Source organism: Anopheles ziemanni, chromosome 3 (assembly GCF_943734765.1).
Source record: "Anopheles ziemanni chromosome 3, idAnoZiCoDA_A2_x.2, whole genome shotgun sequence".
Taxonomy (NCBI): Eukaryota; Metazoa; Arthropoda; class Insecta; order Diptera; family Culicidae; genus Anopheles; species Anopheles ziemanni.
In genome coordinates this window covers 13,632,501-13,652,708 of record NC_080706.1, presented here as the reverse complement: position 1 = coordinate 13,652,708, position 20,208 = coordinate 13,632,501, and the positions used below count along the sequence as shown (strand labels likewise).

Here is a 20,208-nt window from a genome sequence, read left to right as displayed (position 1 = left end):
TCCGAAACCTCTTCGACACGCCACGCTGGTCGGGGATATTTTGATCGACTTGCAGGTAACCGGGAACCACCATTACCGGCTCTTTGGAAGAGCAACACGCGATGAGAAAGAAATCTCCGATCTAACCCCACATGTGCGTAACGCGCGTTTCGCGGAACCGTCCGTACACGTGTGCGATAGTTTCGCGTCCAAGTATTTGCCAGGTTATTTAAATTTCGCACCAAACATCCTTTCGGACGGTTTTTCCTACCGGAGACGCGGTCCCGACTACAGGACTTCCTTCCCTATGCACACAAACGAGGATCAACGGCGTCAACGGTAGACGACGGGGTGGGGAAAGGAAGGCGTCGCGACGTGCACCGTTGAATTAAGGGAAGTTTCAAGGCCATCTTAAAACATCAGCACAAGAAAAGGGTCGGCTCGAAACGATTATTCATCGCTTCGCACGAGGAACAGGAGGGCTTTTAAAAACATTCCCCCAGAACTACCGCGCACATACCTTCACTGGTTGTTTTCTACGCACTTCACGGTGGGAAGCACACCGGAAAGGATTTTTGAAATAAAATTTCGCTTTCCACAACGATTCACTATCACTCACACAGTCCACACGAATGAGCCTTGGGAAAAAAGGCTCCGGTGTTCCACAAGCGGGGAATGGTTTTCGCGGGCTTTCCGTTCCACCACGTACGACGGCCGACGTTCGAATGCCAGGCGAAACCGTCTAACGCTGGCAGACCGTGCCGCCGTGCGGCTCCTAACGGCCACTCAAACGGCCGCACGAGAGCGCCATCGTACGGCGTGCGATCCTAAGAACTCAGCCGCCTCGCCGCACGCAAGACTCTCAGAACAGAATCTTTCGACCCCTTTACAAAACAACCCCGCGAGGGGCAGAGAGAACGGGATGGCGTGGATTGTTGGGGCGGCCTATTCCTCCATCCCCCCTCGGTTGATAACGCGCCAGCGAGAAAACGATCGAGCCGGCAGGTTGGGAAGGGAAAGGGAGGTAATCTCACGTATTTCGCGTCCGCGCTCCGATCCGCGACCCGCAGTGACGTCTTCCATCGAACCCGACGCTGTCCGGTGGAACCGAGGTTGCGTTGTGGGTTTGTTTGTTATTTTCTGCCAGCAGGTTCCGAATATTCGAATATTCTTCGGAACGAGTTTTTCGTACGTAACCGTCCGGCGTGTTTTTGGCGCCCACTCCGTAGCTCCGCAGGTGATGGAGAAAAACAATTCATCTGTTTCCAAGGTGTTTTTCAAACGTGTTGAGTCACGTTCCATATATTTTGCCTTAAATCTAACCTCTAGGAGGAGGCGAAATCCAGGCAAGAACCGTTTAGTGTCTAGTTGCATGAATAGCTTCATTGTTATATGCTACGATAAATCATGTAAATTTAATCATTTTTAATCACCCGTACTTCATGGCAACTGTTTAGCACGACCGCTTGACCGTTTCTGCACTGTGGTTTAACCTTGACAGATCGTTAGCATCACCAAGGCTCATCAACTTTCAACGCCACATTGGGCTTTCGGGGTATTGCAATAAGAATCATACCAAGAGCCTTTTTCGACGGGTTGGTCCCAGTAGTATAGTACCCTTTCACAAACCCAAATTGTTCACCTTTAATTATCACTCGGCACGACGTCAATCTGCGAGCGAATAATAAAATAATAAACGTGATCTTCGTGAGGCGTTGTTGGTGCAGACTGAGTTTATCTAGCGAGTGGTTTATCTTCTGTGTTTTCTTCTGCACCAGCCAAGTTGATAATGAAAGTGAAAATAGCTTTTGTGCAACAAGTAGCCACAAGTTGGGTGGGTTTATTACTTTTTGTGTTCATCTATCTGACTTTTTTCTTGCCCTCTTCCCTAAAGGTAAAACGCACTGTGTAGGCGTAATGTGACGTTGCTGGGTATTTCTTGATGTGGTGGGTTTTTCCTTCCACGGCATTGGCACCCATCGAACCGGTCACCTCTGGGGGGGATAAAAAAAAACATCACACCAGTCACGTGACACCTTGAGGAGTCGCAGTGCGCTTGAGATGAATATTTAACGTCGAGAAAGCGAGAAACATAACCGAACCGAACTAAATCCATTTTCATCAACCAACACAACAAGCTCATCATATCTCGCGGAATATGAATGGCACTCTGTCGAACGCAGTCATCATTTCTCTTTTCTGCTAAACATCGCTGCAGACAAACACTTCCACTGACGGTAGCATAATTGATTTTCACGATTTCCTCGCTTCGCTTCGGTGCGAAAAAATGATACGCAGCACGTTTTTCGAGATAGAAACCGAAACCCGAGAGGGAAATTTTCTTCTTGACCTTCGTCAATATCAACCATTACCTGGCTTTAAAATGGGCACACACCTTTGGGCGACGTACTAGTTTTACTATTCACACTTTGTGGAGGGCGTTGATACTTTTTCTAATGTTTTTCACACCGAACGGAAGGTTTGCAGATTGGAAGACACGAACGGAGCGAATGTTCACCGTTGGCGTTTTCCGAAGCGAATGACTTCGAGCGTTCAGCGGAAGTGGCAGAGTTTGGCTCTGACGTGTACTTCACGGATGATTGTTTGTATGTGTGTGTGTATATGCACGCACGAAAGTCCTGACGAGCCGTTATCCTGCTCCGGGACAGGGTGGTTTGCGGGGATGAATTTTCTCTGAGCATCGTACGATTCAATACCTTTTCCCCGATGACGTACACGGGTGCAAGGGAAATCCCCGCCATCGGAAAATCAGGCGCATGCTCTGTGGAAGCTGTGGATCCGCGTGGAGTCACATGGCACCGATTTCCCTTGACGTCGCTTGCCGTTCGAAGGGTGGAAACAGATCCCATCCACTTGAACCAACGTCATCTCATCTCACAGGGATGGTTGTTATGCTTCTGACCAACACGATTGATTGATAACGGCCCCCTATGGGGTGGGTCGTTGCTACCGGCGGTGGCAGCAAGTGGTCCCGGGAAGGGAGGACGGAACGTCCTTCGGAGGTTTGCAGCTCCCTGACCGCTGATAGCCCTGAAGAGGTTTACTCACATTTCGTCTGACAAAATCTTTGTTTATTTTTGAACGTGCGTATCAACAAATTATTGTCTCCCGTCGGGAACCGTGGGGCCAATTATCAGTCTGCCTTGGCGATGGAAAAAGTACTGGCGACGCCGCTAACCGCACCAAACCGGTCCGGACTCATCCGGTACGACCTTTAACTGGTGCGTCATCTGTGGCGGCGCCATGAAGTCTTGCAGAGTCTGGAGATGGACTCGAGATTTTATCCGACCGGCGAGCGGGGAAATCTTGAACTTTGGCTCTGGTTTTTGGGCGGTGTGTTGTTGTTCGCTATTGACGTGAGCACAATCTCGGGTGGATCGATGCGCTCCAGAACGGGGAGGTTTAATGGCTGATGAAACCCATCACTTGGCTTGCATCAGATGTCGGTGGTGCAGTTATGGTGTCATTGCCGCCTGCGGTCATCCGTAGGGTGCAAGCGATATTGGGTCGAGCGAGCTTTCCCAGTGGAACAGGAAAGAGAAAGAAATTTTCGAGCACGTCGGGTTTTCCCATGTTACTCGGAAACAGGTACGACCGAGACAGCAACAATAACAAACTGGCAAGAAGTGGGCTTGTTTATGGCACGTTTATGTACCGTTATCAAGTAGAATCAACACGATTAAATTGTTTTTAAACTTAAACACGAATAAGTAACCGACGTCGAGAATCAGCAGTCAATTGTAATCGGCTCGTTAAAACCATTGCAAGACAGGCATATGATCATTATTACATTAATGCACCGTTAGAAGCCACTGTTGAATGGTTGATAAGACATCTCTGGGCACGTGCAGCACTTCGCGGAACTACACGCTACAGTCAAACGCCACGCTTGGCGTGGGCTCGATTTAACAGCGAACAGCACGCTATGTTTAGGGGCTTTAGGTTGTTCCCGGGGATCAACATAAAGATATTATTTCGATACTTATGTAGAAGGAAAATATTGGGGCAAGCAGAAGTGTGATTATGAATTTTAAATCATCCTTAAAGAGGAAAAAACACGCTTTATTTTAATTGTTTTCTTTATGTTGCTATCTTACTGATTATGAAAACGAGGTTGAAATGTTTAATTTAACTACTTATATATTTTTGCAGTCCACCTGTACTGTTAAACAGATATAACCTAAGTTCTAGTACAGTAAAATCAATCTTCATGAGCCCCCCCATGGCGTAGATGCATTGCATTACATCATCGGTGGAGGTGAAAGAAATGGAAACTGCAGCTTTTCGAACTCATGTAAACAAATCGGAACGGTGCCATTACCGACATTCCTAATCGATACATTATAGATGTAATCAATTAATCTTGTAAACCGTGCTCAGTGAGTCCACAGAGTGTTTTAATGTACAGACTCTGCCGGACATTACTACAGCCTGTCGGATTATCACTCATCAGCTGTCGGATGCGAGTATGCTCACGTGACGTGACAGTTGTTAAATTATCATTTTTACCCTCCAACCCGCTTTTGGCTGGCAAAACCGATAGTTACCGGCTCGTGTCACGGCTGTTGCCAGTTCGTTTCAGCTCGTTCCGCGTAAAGAGATCAGAAGCCATAGCCTCAGGAGGTACGCCGGCCTTTGCGCAAATACGAGCTAGTTTAGCGTGGTGGTTATTAACCTGACATTGACCGTTCCTTGATCGAAAGCTCAAGACCGTGCTACGGTTGCTATAAGCGCAAACGCGGGGGCTTTTCACTTTCATCGTTGCCAGGGAAGCAAATTGTCGGGCAAAGTGGACAGCTTCGCAGGCCAGTTGATGTTGTGGACAGCGGGGTTCATACAATTTAAACACTGCGCGGTGCTGCTGGGCGGTAATATTCAACTTGTTATCAGCTTGGCACCACCTCACGCCAAGCGAGAGGGAGGGGTTATGTTAGAAGTCGGCCCGCGGAATTGGAGAAGGGTGCCGTGTGAGGGAGTTCCCTATGTCAACAAAGAAAAGAGTCAATTAGTGTCGCAGCATAATTATCCGCTCTAATTGCAGCGCAAATTACGCTACGATTAAGATTTTGCTTTACATACAACCGGTGATCTGGGCAGAAAACGAGTCTTTATATATTCTTGTCCCTCAAATATGTGACAATATTCATAAATTATTAGCAAATATGAAAAGGTTAAATTTTTGAAGATTGATGTGATACTTATTTTAGATTTTGTATATATTCAGATTTTATACTTGGAAATAGAATAAAATAGAAGATTATTCTTCAAGTTATAACCCTTAGAACCACTTTAGAATTGATTTTGGTAAATGGTAAAGAAAAGCATAAACGGAAGTGTCCATGGCGCAGCAGTAGTGCGAGGTTAGAGGCTTGTGGCCCCTCGCGGTATTGCGAATGGCTGGCCATCGATGTGTAATTTACTACACCTTCATGCAGTCAAAGTAATTCTCTTCGGGGGCCTTAGGGGATGTTGTGCCACTTAAAAAAAGAAATGTAAATACTTACTCATCAGTTGCTAAAGCCGTGATTTTTTATTGAATTTGTTTTTCAAAATGAAGCGCACGTGCGTGATTGTTCCAAATTACGAATTGCAACGACTTTTGAAATATTTCCGTTGCTTTGAAATATTTCTGCTACATTGCTTTGTCGCCGGCATGTATGCAAAAGAGATGCAAAACAAACAGGTAACTGCAACAATCAATCGTAAATTTGTGTGTTTTACTTTCTTTCATAATAAAAACATGTAATGTAGGATTTACATTGATTTTTATTCCGTATTATGCTTCAACAAGGCTCTGGCAGATAAATACTGAAATGTTCTTAGTGGCTCAAAACGTTGCCAAAGTGGTGAACTTCAAATCATATGCTTCACTTGATGGACTATAATTGATTTTTAATGCTTCATTTGATGGCGTAAGACGAAAAACCGCCATATTAATTATTTTCAAATGTCAAGAGCATTATGTAGCCAGAAAAAAATTTGCCAGCTTTCGTAAGTGCATTAAAAAACTAATAGTTTTCAATTTACGGTGTATATTTTGCAAGAAAAACGTGTGCAAGTGAAGGGTTTCTTTCTTTTTGAAAGTTGGAAAAATATTTCGTCAATAATTTTCATCGATATCCAGCTCAGTGCCAAGCAACAGTGAATATGCATTCCTTTCACAGCGGAAAACGTCGCAACAGATTGAAATAACCTACCATATTCTTCATTCTCTGTACCTGTAAGATCCACCTACGAGCTTGCGAAGGGTATGATATTGGATACGACGGATAAGTTAAATATTATTTATTACCATACCAATAAAATTTCAATAAATTGTTAGAAAATAAAATCTTCATTCATAGAAACCGAATAAGTAACCAGTTATGAAACTGCATGCAATTAAATGTATTGGTAGCACAGAGAAAATTAATCTCGCAAAACATCTGGTAACCCGGGATGGAGCCCACGAACGAGTTCATTCGCTTCTTCTTTGATTCGGCCCGTTACTATTTGCACACTTTCCTGGCGTTTGCTGCTCGACAATTCTGTAACAAATGACAACCGTCGTAACAAAAACTTTAAAACACACATGGTGTGCTACGGTTCCCTGGCAAAGGCCTGTAACTGCTCAATGCAACGCCGGTTCTCAGGCACGTTAGTTGTGATTCTATCCTAGTCTGGTAAGGTCGACGGTGCAAAGGTCTCTTGTGTCTGCGATCTTTTTTCTTTGCTTTCAATTTCAACTACTCTCTCGGGATTGCGGGATGGGTTGCTGCTGTTGTCTGCACGTTTCGTACCACCTGATCGTCAATTTGTTCGATCGATTTTCGGAAAGCATCAGGGACATTGTGTATTGCCGGTGCAGGAAGGATTTAGAAGTGCAATCGGAAGCCAGTGAGCAGTACAAATCAGTGCAACCGAACCCTGCAGTGGAAGAGTCAACTAACCCGAGCGTCCGTCCTACGCTCTCACTGGCAAATAAACCACGGTACGTTGTGATTAACGACACCGTCGAGCTGGAGCCTTTCTTCTACGATATCGATCGCCATTACAGTGAACTCCTGCTTAAGGATCGCCCCGCAGGAACTTGCCTGGTGCGGCCGTTTAAGTTAAAAGTAAGTAAGCGTGTTTCTAAGACTTTAAAATAATATTAATGATGTATGATTACTTTTTACCTCTCGTTAGCACGAACACATTCGTTACATATTGTCGATTCGGGCTTGTGGGACATACTTTCATCTGTTCATCCGTCACGCCGGCCTCAACGGCATGTACGCGCTGGGTTTGGAAAAGGAGCCGGAAAAGCGCTTCAAATTTCCCACCGACATCGTACGCTACTATCAACTGCATGCCCTCGAGTGCACCCGCGCGACAACGACGGTGAAACTCCAGCTGATCCCTCTTCAGCTTTCGGACTTAGCGCCTAAGAATGGCGAGTTGAATTGAAGAGAAGAATCGACCAGTATGCTAATAAAATTATATTTCCACATTAAAAAGACACCTCTTAAAAGACAACGAGTTTCTATGTACAACGGCCTGTTTAAAGCCAACCGCTTGGGTTCGGACTTCAGGTGGCGACGACGGCTTTATACACGCAGTGTCCATTCTGCATCAGAGCTGGCCACAGGAAGGCACGGATGATGTCGGACCGTTTCTCCGATATCGGGTACCGTTCGTGCTTCTCCGGTTGTAGAAGTCCTGCGAATGGATGGAGAACGTTGGTGAGTCAAAGAACCACGAGCTGGACATGGCGTCGAACCTACCGAGCGTAAAGTCTGTGTCGAGATAGTACGGGTTGGTCTGGTTGACCATGCGCCACGCTAATCGCACACAGTCGCTGATGTAGTGTATCAGCGGTATGCAGGCCTCCAGGCAAGGGTACTCGTGCAGCGTGGACAGGACCTGATTGGCAACCTGCCGCTCGACGTCACCCATCGGGAAGCGGTCCGCCGTCTCCTTTAGCTGCTGGCGCACGGCCCGATCCAGGGCGGCCGTGGCGTCATCGTTGGCATCCAGCACGTACAACGTTCTCCGTACTTCGAGCACTTTGCGTTCTTTTAGACCGTGGCATGCACGGAACGCTAGCTGCAATGGAATGAAAACAGAATGTGAGGTTCCGGCTCCTTCCAGATTGTTCCCCGAAAAATTGATTATTGTGCACAACACTTACCACGATGATGGAGAACAGTATCTTGGCCTTCAGCTGATGAGCGTGCTTGAGCTGCGGGAGCGCATTCAACGAGTCCAGCGTGTCGATTCTGTTTTTGCTGTACATCACGCTATACTGTCGCACCAATTCGGAGCTGTTCGAAACGGAGGGCGAAAACAGGAAGAAACCGTAGCCGCAAGGCTATCATTAGTAAAAGGGTCGTGCGAAAGCGAGAAACTGCCGCTGGACCATACTTAGTTTCGTCCACATCGGAGTCGGAGTGGTAACCGTCACTTCCGCCGCTGCTGCTGTTGCATCCGGGACTGTTGCTGGTGGGACTGGCCGGAGGCATCGCCAGCGGTCCCATCAGACCCAGCACGGTTTCGCAGCCGCGCGAGTAGTTCATCAGCAGTCCGGCCGCCGGGCGCTCCTCGGTGTTTGCGGTCGTGTCGGTACGCCGGATCTGACCGACGCAGAACAGCACTTCCTTGTCGTTCTGGACGCGCTGGGACAGATTTTCCACCAGCAGCCCGAGCTGCTTCAGGGCGGGCTTGTCGAGCATGGTCAGCAGCGTTTTGTTGTCGATCAGCCGCTGCTGGATGTCACCGTAGTTGATCGCCAGGAGGCGCTGGTGGGAGGACTGGGCCGGGTCTTGGTTGGCCGTGACCGGGCTTAGCTCCTCCAGCTTGTGGATGGCAGTCTTGTACGTGTCGATGTGCCGCTGCAGCTCGTTCTTCAGCGCCACGTGCAGCGAGATGAGGCTACCGGTTTGGTCCGCCGTCAGTCCGTGCACGCCAAGCCCCTGGATGGCCTGGTCGAGCTGTTTTCGGCGGGCCAGCAGCGAGTCACGCAACGACGGCTGCCATATTCCGATGGCCTGGGCGAGCTTGGTGCACCGCTGCCTGAGCCCCGTCTCGTGTGGGTTGCTGAACAGCTTCACCATATGCCACATGATGGCCTCGCATGGGACATCCGGCCGCGGTGTGGCCACGACGGCATTAAGTCTGTGAAAGAAAAAGTAGAATGCAGAAATTTTAAAGACCTGTCTCGATGTCTAACGATGAGTTCTAAGCGTGCTTCAGGGAGTTGGGGCAAACACCGACAGAAATTCCATTAATTTTCTCCGGCTCGTCCACGCGATGATTAATGATTTCACCGACCGCATTTAGGTTCCCGTGCGCAGGTCAATTAACAGCATACTTAGTATGAAGCTACGGTTAGTACCCTTGCGTGTGCGAGAGATATTGTTTTTCTACGCAATACTGTTAGCGCCGTACATTCCTACCTTTCCAAAAACAGCATTGCACAAGCTTTGGCTTTGGAACAAGTCATGCGAGATCGCTGATAACGGATCCCGTTCGATTTCCTTCCCGGGAACAGAGAGCAGAAACCAATTTCCCTCGGGAGCTCGAGCGAACGATTAAACTTTGGCCTCTCGGGAAGGAAGGAGTTTTGTTTTCTTTTGTCCGCTATGGCCGACGATCTACATTGCGATCATACATATCGTGGCAAAAAGAGCTTCGAAAAGTAATTAAGGTCAATCCGAGGGCCTACAGGCCGATACTGATGGATTGGTTTACTGCAAGCAGCAACCGTAATTAAAGTGAGGTTTTAAACTATTTGAATGCTCGAACTATTCCGAGCCCAGTGGCCTATTTCCCGGCTCGGGGGTCGATCAAGTGCAATCGGGCGGTGCGGAGTACTTGCAGCTCGGTTTATTCGATTCGATCACGTTACATTCCTCTGATTAAAAACTAATGAATATAGGCCGGATTTCGAATAGGGATGGAGTCAGTCAATGGAGACGCGATTGTGTGCGCTGTCCTAATTTGTTTGTGAGTTTAAAATAAAATCAACTCGCGTACGAAGTGCGATGTCCAGTGGACAAAACTGGCGCTCGCGACCGCCGCTAACGAGCGCCGATTGTGGACACCGATTCCGCATGTAAATTTTTCAGCTTCCACTTCCATCTCTCGCGATCAATACCGTTATCGTGTCGCACTTTTCCCTCGAGCTCTCAAGCAAGTCGTCTCTTTTCCTGCCCTTGTCCGTTTGTCTGGTGCGTATTTTTTTTCATCTTAATGCTTTCACGCAGCAGGTGTCGGTAGGGAAATTGATTATTTTCAATTCGTTGTCACTCGCGCCATTCAAACATTCCCGTTGGGTGACAGTTGTCCAACGAGCGCGGCCAAAAATCCCCGCACCGGGGTGTTGGGTCGGATCGGAATCCCAATGAAAAAGCTGGGGTGCCAAAATTTGCTAAATAATTTCCCCGCCAGCTTCCTTCGGGTCGACCGTCATCTAAACGGGTCCGATGATCGTGACAAGTGAAAGCTGTCCATGTAGCGGCCGGTGTATGCAAAGGCATTTAAACATTAACTTTTTTGGTGAGATGCTAACCGACGGTTGAGTGGACCTATCCCTATCGTCTGCAAACATTTCACCGCACTACGTTAAAGAGAGGCTGCAAAAGCCACCGCCAGAGTCGATTCGGAGTCCTGACGTTCGCTTGCTGACACAAAACCGTCATAAAAATCTGCGCGGAATGTCGACGCAGATAGAAACGCACATACACACACTCGTGGGCACACTTTCTTTTGGCTTAGCATATCTTTATCGTTTGCTGGGGGTCGTCGAACCTTCCGGTGCCGAGAACTGGTTTGACCTTAACACACACTCGGCACGGCGGGTCGGCAAGTGGCCAAAGAAAAACAACTTTTCATTTCAGCCTCCATTAATCAAACGTCCGACGATCGATAATAAATTGGCGAAATTTGCCATTCTACGACTCCTTTTGCTCCGTGCGTATGTGCCGTTGCCGGTTTTGGACACTCCCGAGGGCGATTCGTTTCATTATTGTCTTCCCGCTGGCCCGCGGTTCGCCAGTTCGAAAAGGGAGGGCATTTTTCCTAAAGGAAAGGGCATCAGCAGCGATTCCAGAATGGTGAAAGTACTGACCGCGGAATCGGATCGAATTGAGAAATCGCTAGCTTCGTCGTCGGCAGGCGGGCATCCTCGGAAATGAGACGTCTTTCTCCACTCTGCTGCTGCCGACGAAGCCCGGGAAGTGGCACTTACCGGTTGAAGAACGACTCCAGCAGGTAGGTGCTGTGGGGCAGCGCCTCGATCAGAATGTCCATCGGAAGTTCGGCGACGACCGAGCGCAACACGGACGGCCCGAGACGTCCGACGACGGTGGCGGCCTCGCGATACTGGCGACCCTCGGACAGCAGCATCAGCCGCCTCAGCACCTGCCGGGGACTGGTGAAACCTTCCCGGCCGTCCCGCGGCGGTGCCCGGATCCGCTCGCGACTATCCGCCATCACTTCGCTGTTGTTCCTTTAGGTTTTCTCACTTCTCACTTTTCGTGGCTCGATCGCCAAAGTTACTCTAGTCTTTAAACACACGACGATGCGTTACATCCGAATGATCTACGTGCACCTGCATCTGGGACGGGTGAAGGTTGCACCCTGCGGTAACACTTGCACCAACACACCCATACGATTGGGCTCGACACAATACGACCGTTTACAGTTATGCGGCGCCACGGGGATTGTACGGTTTCCGATGTTTCACCCGAGACCGATGTTCGCGAAAGGAAGAGATCGCTTCCTTTCCCCCCGGTGGCACTTTTTACGGATCGGTTTGGTGTTGGAAGAACATACAAATACAAAAAACAAACACACATACACACACACACACTGTCCGATGCAGTTCAGTTCTCACGCGGGAAGAAACAATAAAAAGTTAAAACGGAGCCGATTTTCCACCGACCGCACGGATGGACACGCGAAAAGTTATGCTAACAAAATTCACCGACAACATTACATCACTTCGGCCGCTGCTGCTGCCCTCGGTCGAGTTTTCTCTCGCCGCGAAAGCCTTGTGGTGGAAGATTCAATCCTTCACAGCTCCGCCCAGCGACACACACAACGGTCACAATCACGCCGATAAACGCTGGATGTTACCGCAACGACGCCGGCGACGAACATGTCATCAACGAATTTGTCGGCCCACTTTTGGACCTTCGGAACACGGGGTGGATCGGCACGGAAAATCGATTTCCAGAGTGCCCCGGAGAGTTGCCGGTCCGCCAGCCACGCTTACTATACCGATACGATGCCGTGGCACGATGTCACTGCGCTGGAAGAGGAAAGAAAGACAAAAACAGTGGAATCAGTCGGAAAATTGTTGAGAAAGCCGGACAGCTGACGCTGGAAAGACGTTTGTTTTCACCAAAAAACGGTTTGTTTTCGGTTTGCACCCGACCGATGGGTGGGTGTGATAGGAAAAATTTTGTTAGTTAACCGAAGGGACCGAAAAGAAAATGCTTCGGAACTCCGGGAGAGTGCGCCATTGTTGCCGAGATTATAGGCCGTCAGACAATGGGGTCACCGAGTTTGAGGAGAGGCTCGGCGTCTAATGGAGGAAGTCGCATCCCGTACGGGACGTGAAGTTGCCTTGTCTGCCTTAGTGACACGGAATTATATCTCACTGTTGTATAAGCGTTTGATAATAGCTTTTAAGTTTTTTCATGTTCCAGTCATGGAGACAACTGGCGGTTGGTAATTTTGATAATAACCATAAACATTACAAGTTAGTCAGATGGTATAATTCTTTAGTACGTACAATCGGCTACAGAGTTAAGCGGGTATGTTTCTCTACATAGATTTTTTTCTCGCCAATGTTTAGTTTGTTTGTCTGTCATACGTAAAGAATTGAAACGAAAAATTTCCCTTTCATCATAAAATTTAACATAGTTCAAACATTTCTTCCGAATTCTTCATTGAATCACTTTGATTATTCAAATGTTTACACAAAGGTTAAGAAAATTGTTACTGCACACTAAATGCTAAATTAAAAAAAACTTTAAAAATGAACGGAAACAATAGAAATTGGCATAATTATACAAATTTTAAAATAACTTTATAATTTGAATATTAGAATATTTGTACTGACTTTAAACATTTTGTGAACTAGCGTAAGTAATGTGTGGCATTATAATGATTCCTGATTGGCAAGCAATTTATGATTGTCTTTATGAAGTTGGTAATAGCTTATGGTAAACTAAGACAGTTTTTATTCGTTATCTTTATTTCAAAGACTGGTATGAACAGGTAGAATATAGACAACAATAAGCAATATTAGGGAAGAAAAAGAAGAGACGCATAGCTAAAACCAACGAACAAGTAACACATTTATCAAAAATTATACAGAAGATAAGCTATTATGTTGTACATCTATTTTGAGTGCTATAATTTGTATCGAGTTGCAAAAACATTCTTTCCATTTCGTTCCACGTTTCCTTCACCATGGTCTAGTTTTAAATTGCCACGCATCAGATCGCGTTATTTCTTATTTTAAATAATCACTAGATTGGAATTTCAGATGCCTCTCGGCTCGATTACATTGCCACCATCAACGCAACGCGCCGGAACGAACCTCTCACCACACGCGCCAAATGGAGGTGATTTGTCTCATTTGTCGTCTTCGTCCGAAGCCACACGCGCGCGCATTCCTTACCGCTTGCGGCCACGCTCAACATGCACGCCACGCAAAACGCCGTGGTCGTGACCGAACTTAAGTGACTGCTGGTGAGGGTATTGAACTGGCGGGTGCAAACGGATTGCACATTCGATCAAACCAAAGATCGATCGTGTGTCGATCTTGGCGGGCAATGTTTGAGGGCCCGAGAAGTCGCCGCCGATCTTGAACCAGTTCCCATCGACTCAGTCAACATGATCCCAGACCCATTTAAGCACGCGTAAGTCGGCACCAGTGATGCCTTAATTAAATTGTTCACAATTACCGCAATCAATGTTTCCATCGCACGCCAACCGGAGGCCAAGAACTATGGCAACAAGTATCAAGAGCTCAAGCAAGTTGGACGAACTCGGAGAGCCGGAGAAAGAGAACCGCGGAGGTGTCGGAACGACGCAAGAAGATTGTCCCACTTTCGGAATGGGAGAATTATTGCAGGGAAAATTCCCTGGGAAAACACGACCCCCCGGACGACGGGGTGGAACGTGTCGGGAGAAGTCATAAAATGCTTATGATGTACCGGGCACTTAGAATGGAATGGGGGAAAAGGGAACGTGGACAAGCGAGTAAATCAATCACAATAATTCCATCCGCAAACACCACCACCACAACGGGTGTTTGCACAAGTGGGACATGGGATTCGAGATCGGAGACACCACAAGGCAAGCTCATTTTCCCCGCGATCAATATCGAAGGCTCGATGCCACTTCCGTTAGCTTCACTTTTCGTGCGTAAACTTCTCTTAGTTCGCTACAAATGTGGATTGATCGAGTGAAATTGCTTTAGATGTTGCGTTATGATGAGTTTGTTCTAGGTTTGGTTTGGTTTTTACATTTCTGTCCGTGGTTTCTTGTTTCTTTCATGTTTGTTTTCCGTTGGTTGTTGGTTGGTGTTTCTAATCAGGCGGAAAAAAACCCTCCATGCATGCCGCGTGATGTTCACAACGAATGGTATGCTGTTGAAAAAAAGAAAACTTGACGCCAGCATGATCCGTAGAACCCGTTTGGCTTTACACCTCCTGCACACCGGTTCCCACGCCCACCACCACCACCACCCAAGATGTTTGATCGGGCAAGATAAGCGTCGTGTTTTATTGTGTTTGCCGAGAGATGATGCTCCCGTAATTCACTACACTATTTTTTCCCCCATGGAAGTAGGAAGCATATGTTCGTAGGATGTATGTAGGAAAAAAAAACCTATGAAGACCCGTGTACATGACGTGTAAAACATGTCGGGCCGGAATTATGCAACGGCGCGACTCGTCCGAGGGCACATCTTCTCGTCGCTACCGTGGCGCTATTGGTGTGTTGCTTCGTCGATCGCCTTGTGTCGTTAGCGTCTTGTGCGGTAGAAATGGTTGGCCGTCTTCGACAGGCGTGTTGTTTTCTTGTGTGCAACCGCTCATTACATCAATTACAATTACGGAAAACCGTGCGCGGAAGGATGGGAACCGGGACGCAGTGGTGCCGGTGGAATTTTTATGCCATTCAACCCCAAGAACAATGTTGACTAACAAAACAGTCTTGGAGAGAATCGGGAATTTGTGTCGGGCTTCTTTGCGTGACACGTAATGGTACCTATCGCGAAAGTAGTTGATAAAATTTACCAACCCGTTTGATTATATCGACCGATAAATTTATCTACTCGAATTGGTATCGCGAATGTATTCATCTGAGCAGTCGGTAAAATTATAACAACCCATAAAAATACCTATCGAGTAGTTTCGCCGTCTGTCAAATTACCATGGAAACCTAGAGTTTGTTTACTTTTAACAACGTTACAATTAGTGCGACTTCTATCCTATCGAGAAGCATTTTAGTTCGTGAAGCATCCAAAACATTTGAATAATAAATTTATTATTCTTTTTAAATGATGCGGAGAATGAAGAGGAGATAAATCTAGCAGCATACCGTACGCGATTGAAGAAGGATTTTGATCCGTTTGAATTATCGGATAAAACGTAAGCGTATTGGCTCAACAATCGTTGCCACTGTTTTAACATGTTCCTTTTTCAGCTTCATTAACAATTACCGAGTTCCGAAGAGGCTGTTTGAAGAAATTCTTGCCATAGTGGAACTAGCATAAGCATAAGCGTGGGTTATCGGCGGAAGAAAAATTGGGAACAAAACTGTGATTTTTTGCACAAGGGTCGTACCAACAAGGTATTGGTAACGATTTTACTATGGCAGTTGCCCAATCTACTTTTTCTAAAACGCTAGATCAAACTCTAGCCGCGTTGGAACGTGACATAGCGTATTTCATAACGTTATTTGACTGCCGACGAAAAAGCAGACGCCAGGAGATTTTTTTGTAAAAAATTACCTGTCCTTGTGTAGTGATGTGCATCGATGGAACTCAAATCAGAATTGTCGCACTTTACGACAACCCAATTGAATATTTGAATAGAAAAGGGGTTTACAGTTTAAACGCTTTAATGGTAAATATTAAATTTAACACTTCTTTATAAAATGCTTAATGATAATGATCTACTCGATATGTGACCACAGGCAAATGATCCTATTTGTAGATAATACAATACAAGCCCAATATCTTCATACTTAGAAAAAAAATGAAACAGTGGTGACCGAACGATGAAGCTGTTGGGTTTGTATATTTACATATGACATTCTTGTACCCAATATTAATGATTTTTTTAAATTGTTGTTTAGGGGACTCTGCTTATCCTTTAAAACCATGGATGATTAAGCAACGAATATTTCTATTTCTTTCTTATACATTCACGTACTTTTTTCTATCAAGTTTTTGACCTGCCATAGTTCTAAGGTTGTCTTAGAGTGGTACAGGGCCAATAAGATTCATTTTGTACCAAAACCAAATTTCCCACAGCTTCGCCCCAATGAAAAATACTGGGCAATCACAAAACTTTGTCTTAGGCGAAGTGGTGTAACAGTTAGAGATGTTCTTGGCAAGAAGGAAGTGAACGGAAATTGCGAAAACGGTGTCTCCTTCCACGATACGGGCGCTAATGCAGGAACCAAAAAACAAAATACGTGAATCTATAAGAACAGGGAACACAATGCATAACTGTACAAAAGAAAAATACTCATTTTTTTTTACCGTTGAAATTTTTTGGAACCTCAAATTAATATACTTAATGAATTTTTGAAATTATAAAATCGATCCGACATCACTATAAAATGAAAATTGGTCCGAAGTACGAGAAATACGGAACGTTTGAGGGGTATCGACCAACAACGGCAAATAAAAATAATTTAAATTTGTTTAAAAACGTTTATTTTAGCAAAACGGTAGAAAATTACTATTTCTAGGCATTCTAAAAGTTTCACGCCGATACGACAATCCAATCAATTGTTTTTTGAATATAAAACTACAATAACTACCCGTGTAGGCAGTTAAATAAAAAAACAAATTTTAAAACAAAAAAAAATTTCACCAGAAAAATAAATTTTTTGATGGGCTAAAGATAATAAGAGAGCAAAAAATTAACACAGAATAACATTTTTACATTTTTTAAAATAAATCTTTCCACGGTCAACAGCTCTTTTCAGTATATCGGATGGGTTGAGGCAGTAGTTAAATATATCGGTCGATATAAAAAAAATGTTTCGTTCGCGATGCAAATTAAAGACTTTTTTAACAACTGCTCGATTTTTTCCCCACGATTTGTACGGTAGCCATGGCAATTGTACACGCGTTTTTACGGGTTGATAAATTTGATGCGTTGCGATACCATTCCGCCATTACTGTCATTATATCGGTCGATATGTTTATCGACCGGTTGTTAACTTGGTTCGCGATAGGTACCAATGTGAGGTAAGACATAATTCATTGGGAATAAAATAATCGTTTAATATAACGTTACTGCCTCAGTGTCTTTATTTTATTTTCAACCAAATGTCAAACCAATGTTCAATACCGATTATCGACGACTGTTTGTTTCAATAAATGATTTGACAAAAAAAAGGCACACATTCCTGGGCAAACAATTAATTCAACACGGAATTGTTTTTCTCGACACAACAAGATAACTTTAATTTGTGACAATTAGATACATCAATGAAGCAAGCAAAAAAGGAAGGAAAATCCCACCTTGCAGACCCGTTCAAGCGGATCGGTATTTTCCACGCATTGTTGCTCCAGTCGCTTAATGCGATTATAGCAGCATCCTATTACCCGGTTCGGCCGGGTGACCCACAAACCGGTGAGCCGATATCACATTTCCATGTTCCGAGACTTATTTCACCTTTTTTATCGTATTTCTGTTCCTCAGCTCCATACCGTTTATTTCCTCCAGTGTGAAAACTTCCGTGGAAAGTGTGCATACGCTCCGGTATGCTTCATTAGCGCGGCATCATCTCACGCAGGTCATGATCGGTTATGCTCGTTGGCGCTTCCCGCAAATAGTCGCTCCGAAATAAAAGGGGAAAAGTCGAAACGAAAGCGACCTATCGGGAGTGAACGTCGACGGGCATCAGGCAAATTGATTTACATTGGCCAATAAACCCGATCTCCGCTCGTTCGGGGTGTTTTGAATTTTAAAAACCGATTTTCCAACATTTTGTGTTCCCCCGGTTTCCCCCCTCTCCAACCGGGCGGCGCTCATAAAGCGACCCGAGCAGGTAAATTAATCATCGGAAGCTGAATTTGACTCATCGTTTATGGCGTAATGATATGGTGATCGATTCGGCTCGATTTCCGCGTGCAATCACGTATGCTGACCGTGTGAATGAGAGTGTGCGAAATGGAGAAGAGGAAAAATAACAAAAAAAAAAGAAGAAGAAGAAAACCCCACGCTACTAAACAATATGGGATACTTTGCATTTACCACGTTTCGATACACATTATGGCGGATTTCTTTCCCCCACCTCTGTCTTCGCTTCTCCGGCCCGGGACCGAGCGTCAGGCGAATGGGGTAATTAGTTAAGTGTTACGGGTCCGACTTTTGGAGCAACAATTATGATGCAACGTGCGCGAGGGCTCGAACAGCGGGGGTGCGGAGCCACGCTTTCCCATTGCGCGTCATCGCGGCTGGAAGAAGAATTGGTCCATCGTTTCCATCAATCGATTGACGCCACGCTGGAGGGAGGCTTCTAAACGGTTCATCGTTTTCCATCGACTGACCCCAACGGCCCTTTCCGCGGTGCACGGGGATGTGTGCAAATTGTGCAACTTGTTAATCGACCTCCCTGGACCATCATCTTCCATCGAGTCATGAAATCACGTGGCGTGACGAACGCGGCCCGGCCGAAAAATGTGTGTATAAATTAAGCCACATTTCGCATTCACCGCGGTACGAGGGAGGAACGAGGAGCAAGCAAGGGACGGGCAGGCCGCCAAAGGAGTCGGTAAGGTTCAGTGTGCGTGACCAAGATCGCTGAACTGCCGGCTGGCGGGGAAAACGAAGGCCCCGGAGATGAGTGTGCCAAATCGACACCTGGGGTGGCATAATTACGGCGCCATTTTGTTCAAGAACATCTCCCCGAGCTCGGTAAGGTTCAGGTTGGAAAGGTTTGGGTTGGGTAGAAAATTACGAAAGAATAGATTAAATTTTCGATATACTCATTTTCACGCGTGGGCCGGAAAAAAGGGGTAGAAAACGGCTGGCGGACGTGATCGATACTTGATCGGGCGGCACAGATTGGAGTTTCCCGCACGCATCGGTCGCCCATCTTCTGCTCGGGACGGTGGAAAAACGCTGGGGAATTCGTATGGCGAAGCAAAACCGCAGAACGTTCGTTGCTGTTTCAGTGGAAGGCACAACTAATCGAATCTATTCTCTTTCCGTTATCATTTTCCTTTGCACGGGAAGCTGGTGGTAATGAGTTTTCCACCCCACCCGTCCTTGTGGCCAGCAGATTGACAACCTTGAGAACGTGTGCGCGCGAGTGGAGATGAGAATCAATGGAACGCGTTTTCGGCTGAAGGTTTTTCGATTTCTTACTTTCTGTGCAGCAGAGCGGAAAACGTTGAGAATACATTCTGTGATGTACTATATTAGTTTCATATTCAATTCAATCCTATGAAACCTAGAAGGCAATTAAAACAATTTTCTGAGATAGTTTAGATGTTTTTTAATTAATGTCTTTTGGTAAACACCAAAATAAGTCGGACCTTTTTCTTGACAAAAATTGAGCTTTATCTGCGAAATATGTTAACATGATCGTTCCTTTTAGTCCACATTTTTCTTGGTTGTAAAGAGTACACAAAACTATAGAACAGTTTTAGTTACTTTCAACCAGTGGCTAACCGTAAATCCGTCCCTCATTAGACGGGTTTGCGGTAAATGACCGCAGTTCGGTTGTATCACCTAGCGGCAATCTTTCATGTTTTCCAAGCGCAACCCGGAAAAGGTAGAACTTTAGAGTGTGTGTTCTGTTTCGGTGAAAGCCACTGCTCGGTGGAAGCAAACAGAGGTGTCGTTTCGGAAGGTGAGGATGTCTTAAAATTCTATTGTTTTCTCTTCTTCATCCCCTGGAGGGCGGCCTGGCGGGTTCGTGTTCTAAGCCCGCGTCGATGTCATTGTTCCCTCGCGGTACGGGAACATCCCACGGTCG

The 20,208-nt window shown here is 46.0% G+C and overlaps 2 protein-coding genes and 1 pseudogene across 2 annotated transcripts; 2 read left to right on the top strand and 1 right to left on the bottom strand.

The window, feature by feature from the left end:
- The first annotated feature begins 6,746 nt into the window (after positions 1-6,746).
- On the top strand, positions 6,747-7,428 carry LOC131284126 (uncharacterized). The gene is made up of 2 exons (XM_058312980.1): positions 6,747-7,097; positions 7,168-7,428. The coding sequence occupies exons 1-2, from the start codon at positions 6,747-6,749 to the stop codon at positions 7,426-7,428; spliced, it is 612 nt and encodes a 203-aa protein (XP_058168963.1).
- A 121-nt stretch (positions 7,429-7,549) lies between these two features.
- LOC131288310 (uncharacterized) lies at positions 7,550-11,454 on the bottom strand. The gene is made up of 5 exons (XM_058317430.1): positions 11,210-11,454; positions 8,386-9,135; positions 8,153-8,285; positions 7,746-8,067; positions 7,550-7,680 (listed from the first exon to the last, which is right to left on the bottom strand). Exons 1-5 carry the CDS (start codon positions 11,452-11,454, stop codon positions 7,550-7,552), a joined length of 1,581 nt encoding a protein of 526 aa, XP_058173413.1.
- A 4,068-nt stretch (positions 11,455-15,522) lies between these two features.
- Positions 15,523-16,139, top strand: LOC131284125 (putative nuclease HARBI1; annotated as a pseudogene).
- The last annotated feature ends 4,069 nt before the right edge of the window (positions 16,140-20,208 follow it).

Bases quoted from the DNA above. Each gene is read 5' to 3' on its own strand.
- LOC131288310 (XM_058317430.1), bottom strand. From the start codon at position 11,454: ATGGCGGATAGTCGCGAGCGGATCCGGGCACCGCCGCGGGACGGCCGG. The intron at 9,136-11,209 runs GTAAGTGCCACT...TTTCTTTCACAG, and splicing joins CTGGAGTCGTTCTTCAACCG to ACTTAATGCCGTCGTGGCCA. The intron at 8,068-8,152 runs GTAAGTGTTGTG...ATTCCATTGCAG, and splicing joins TACTGTTCTCCATCATCGTG to CTAGCGTTCCGTGCATGCCA.
- LOC131284126 (XM_058312980.1), top strand. From the start codon at position 6,747: ATGGGTTGCTGCTGTTGTCTGCACGTTTCGTACCACCTGATCGTCAAT. The intron at 7,098-7,167 runs GTAAGTAAGCGT...ACCTCTCGTTAG, and splicing joins TGCGGCCGTTTAAGTTAAAA to CACGAACACATTCGTTACAT.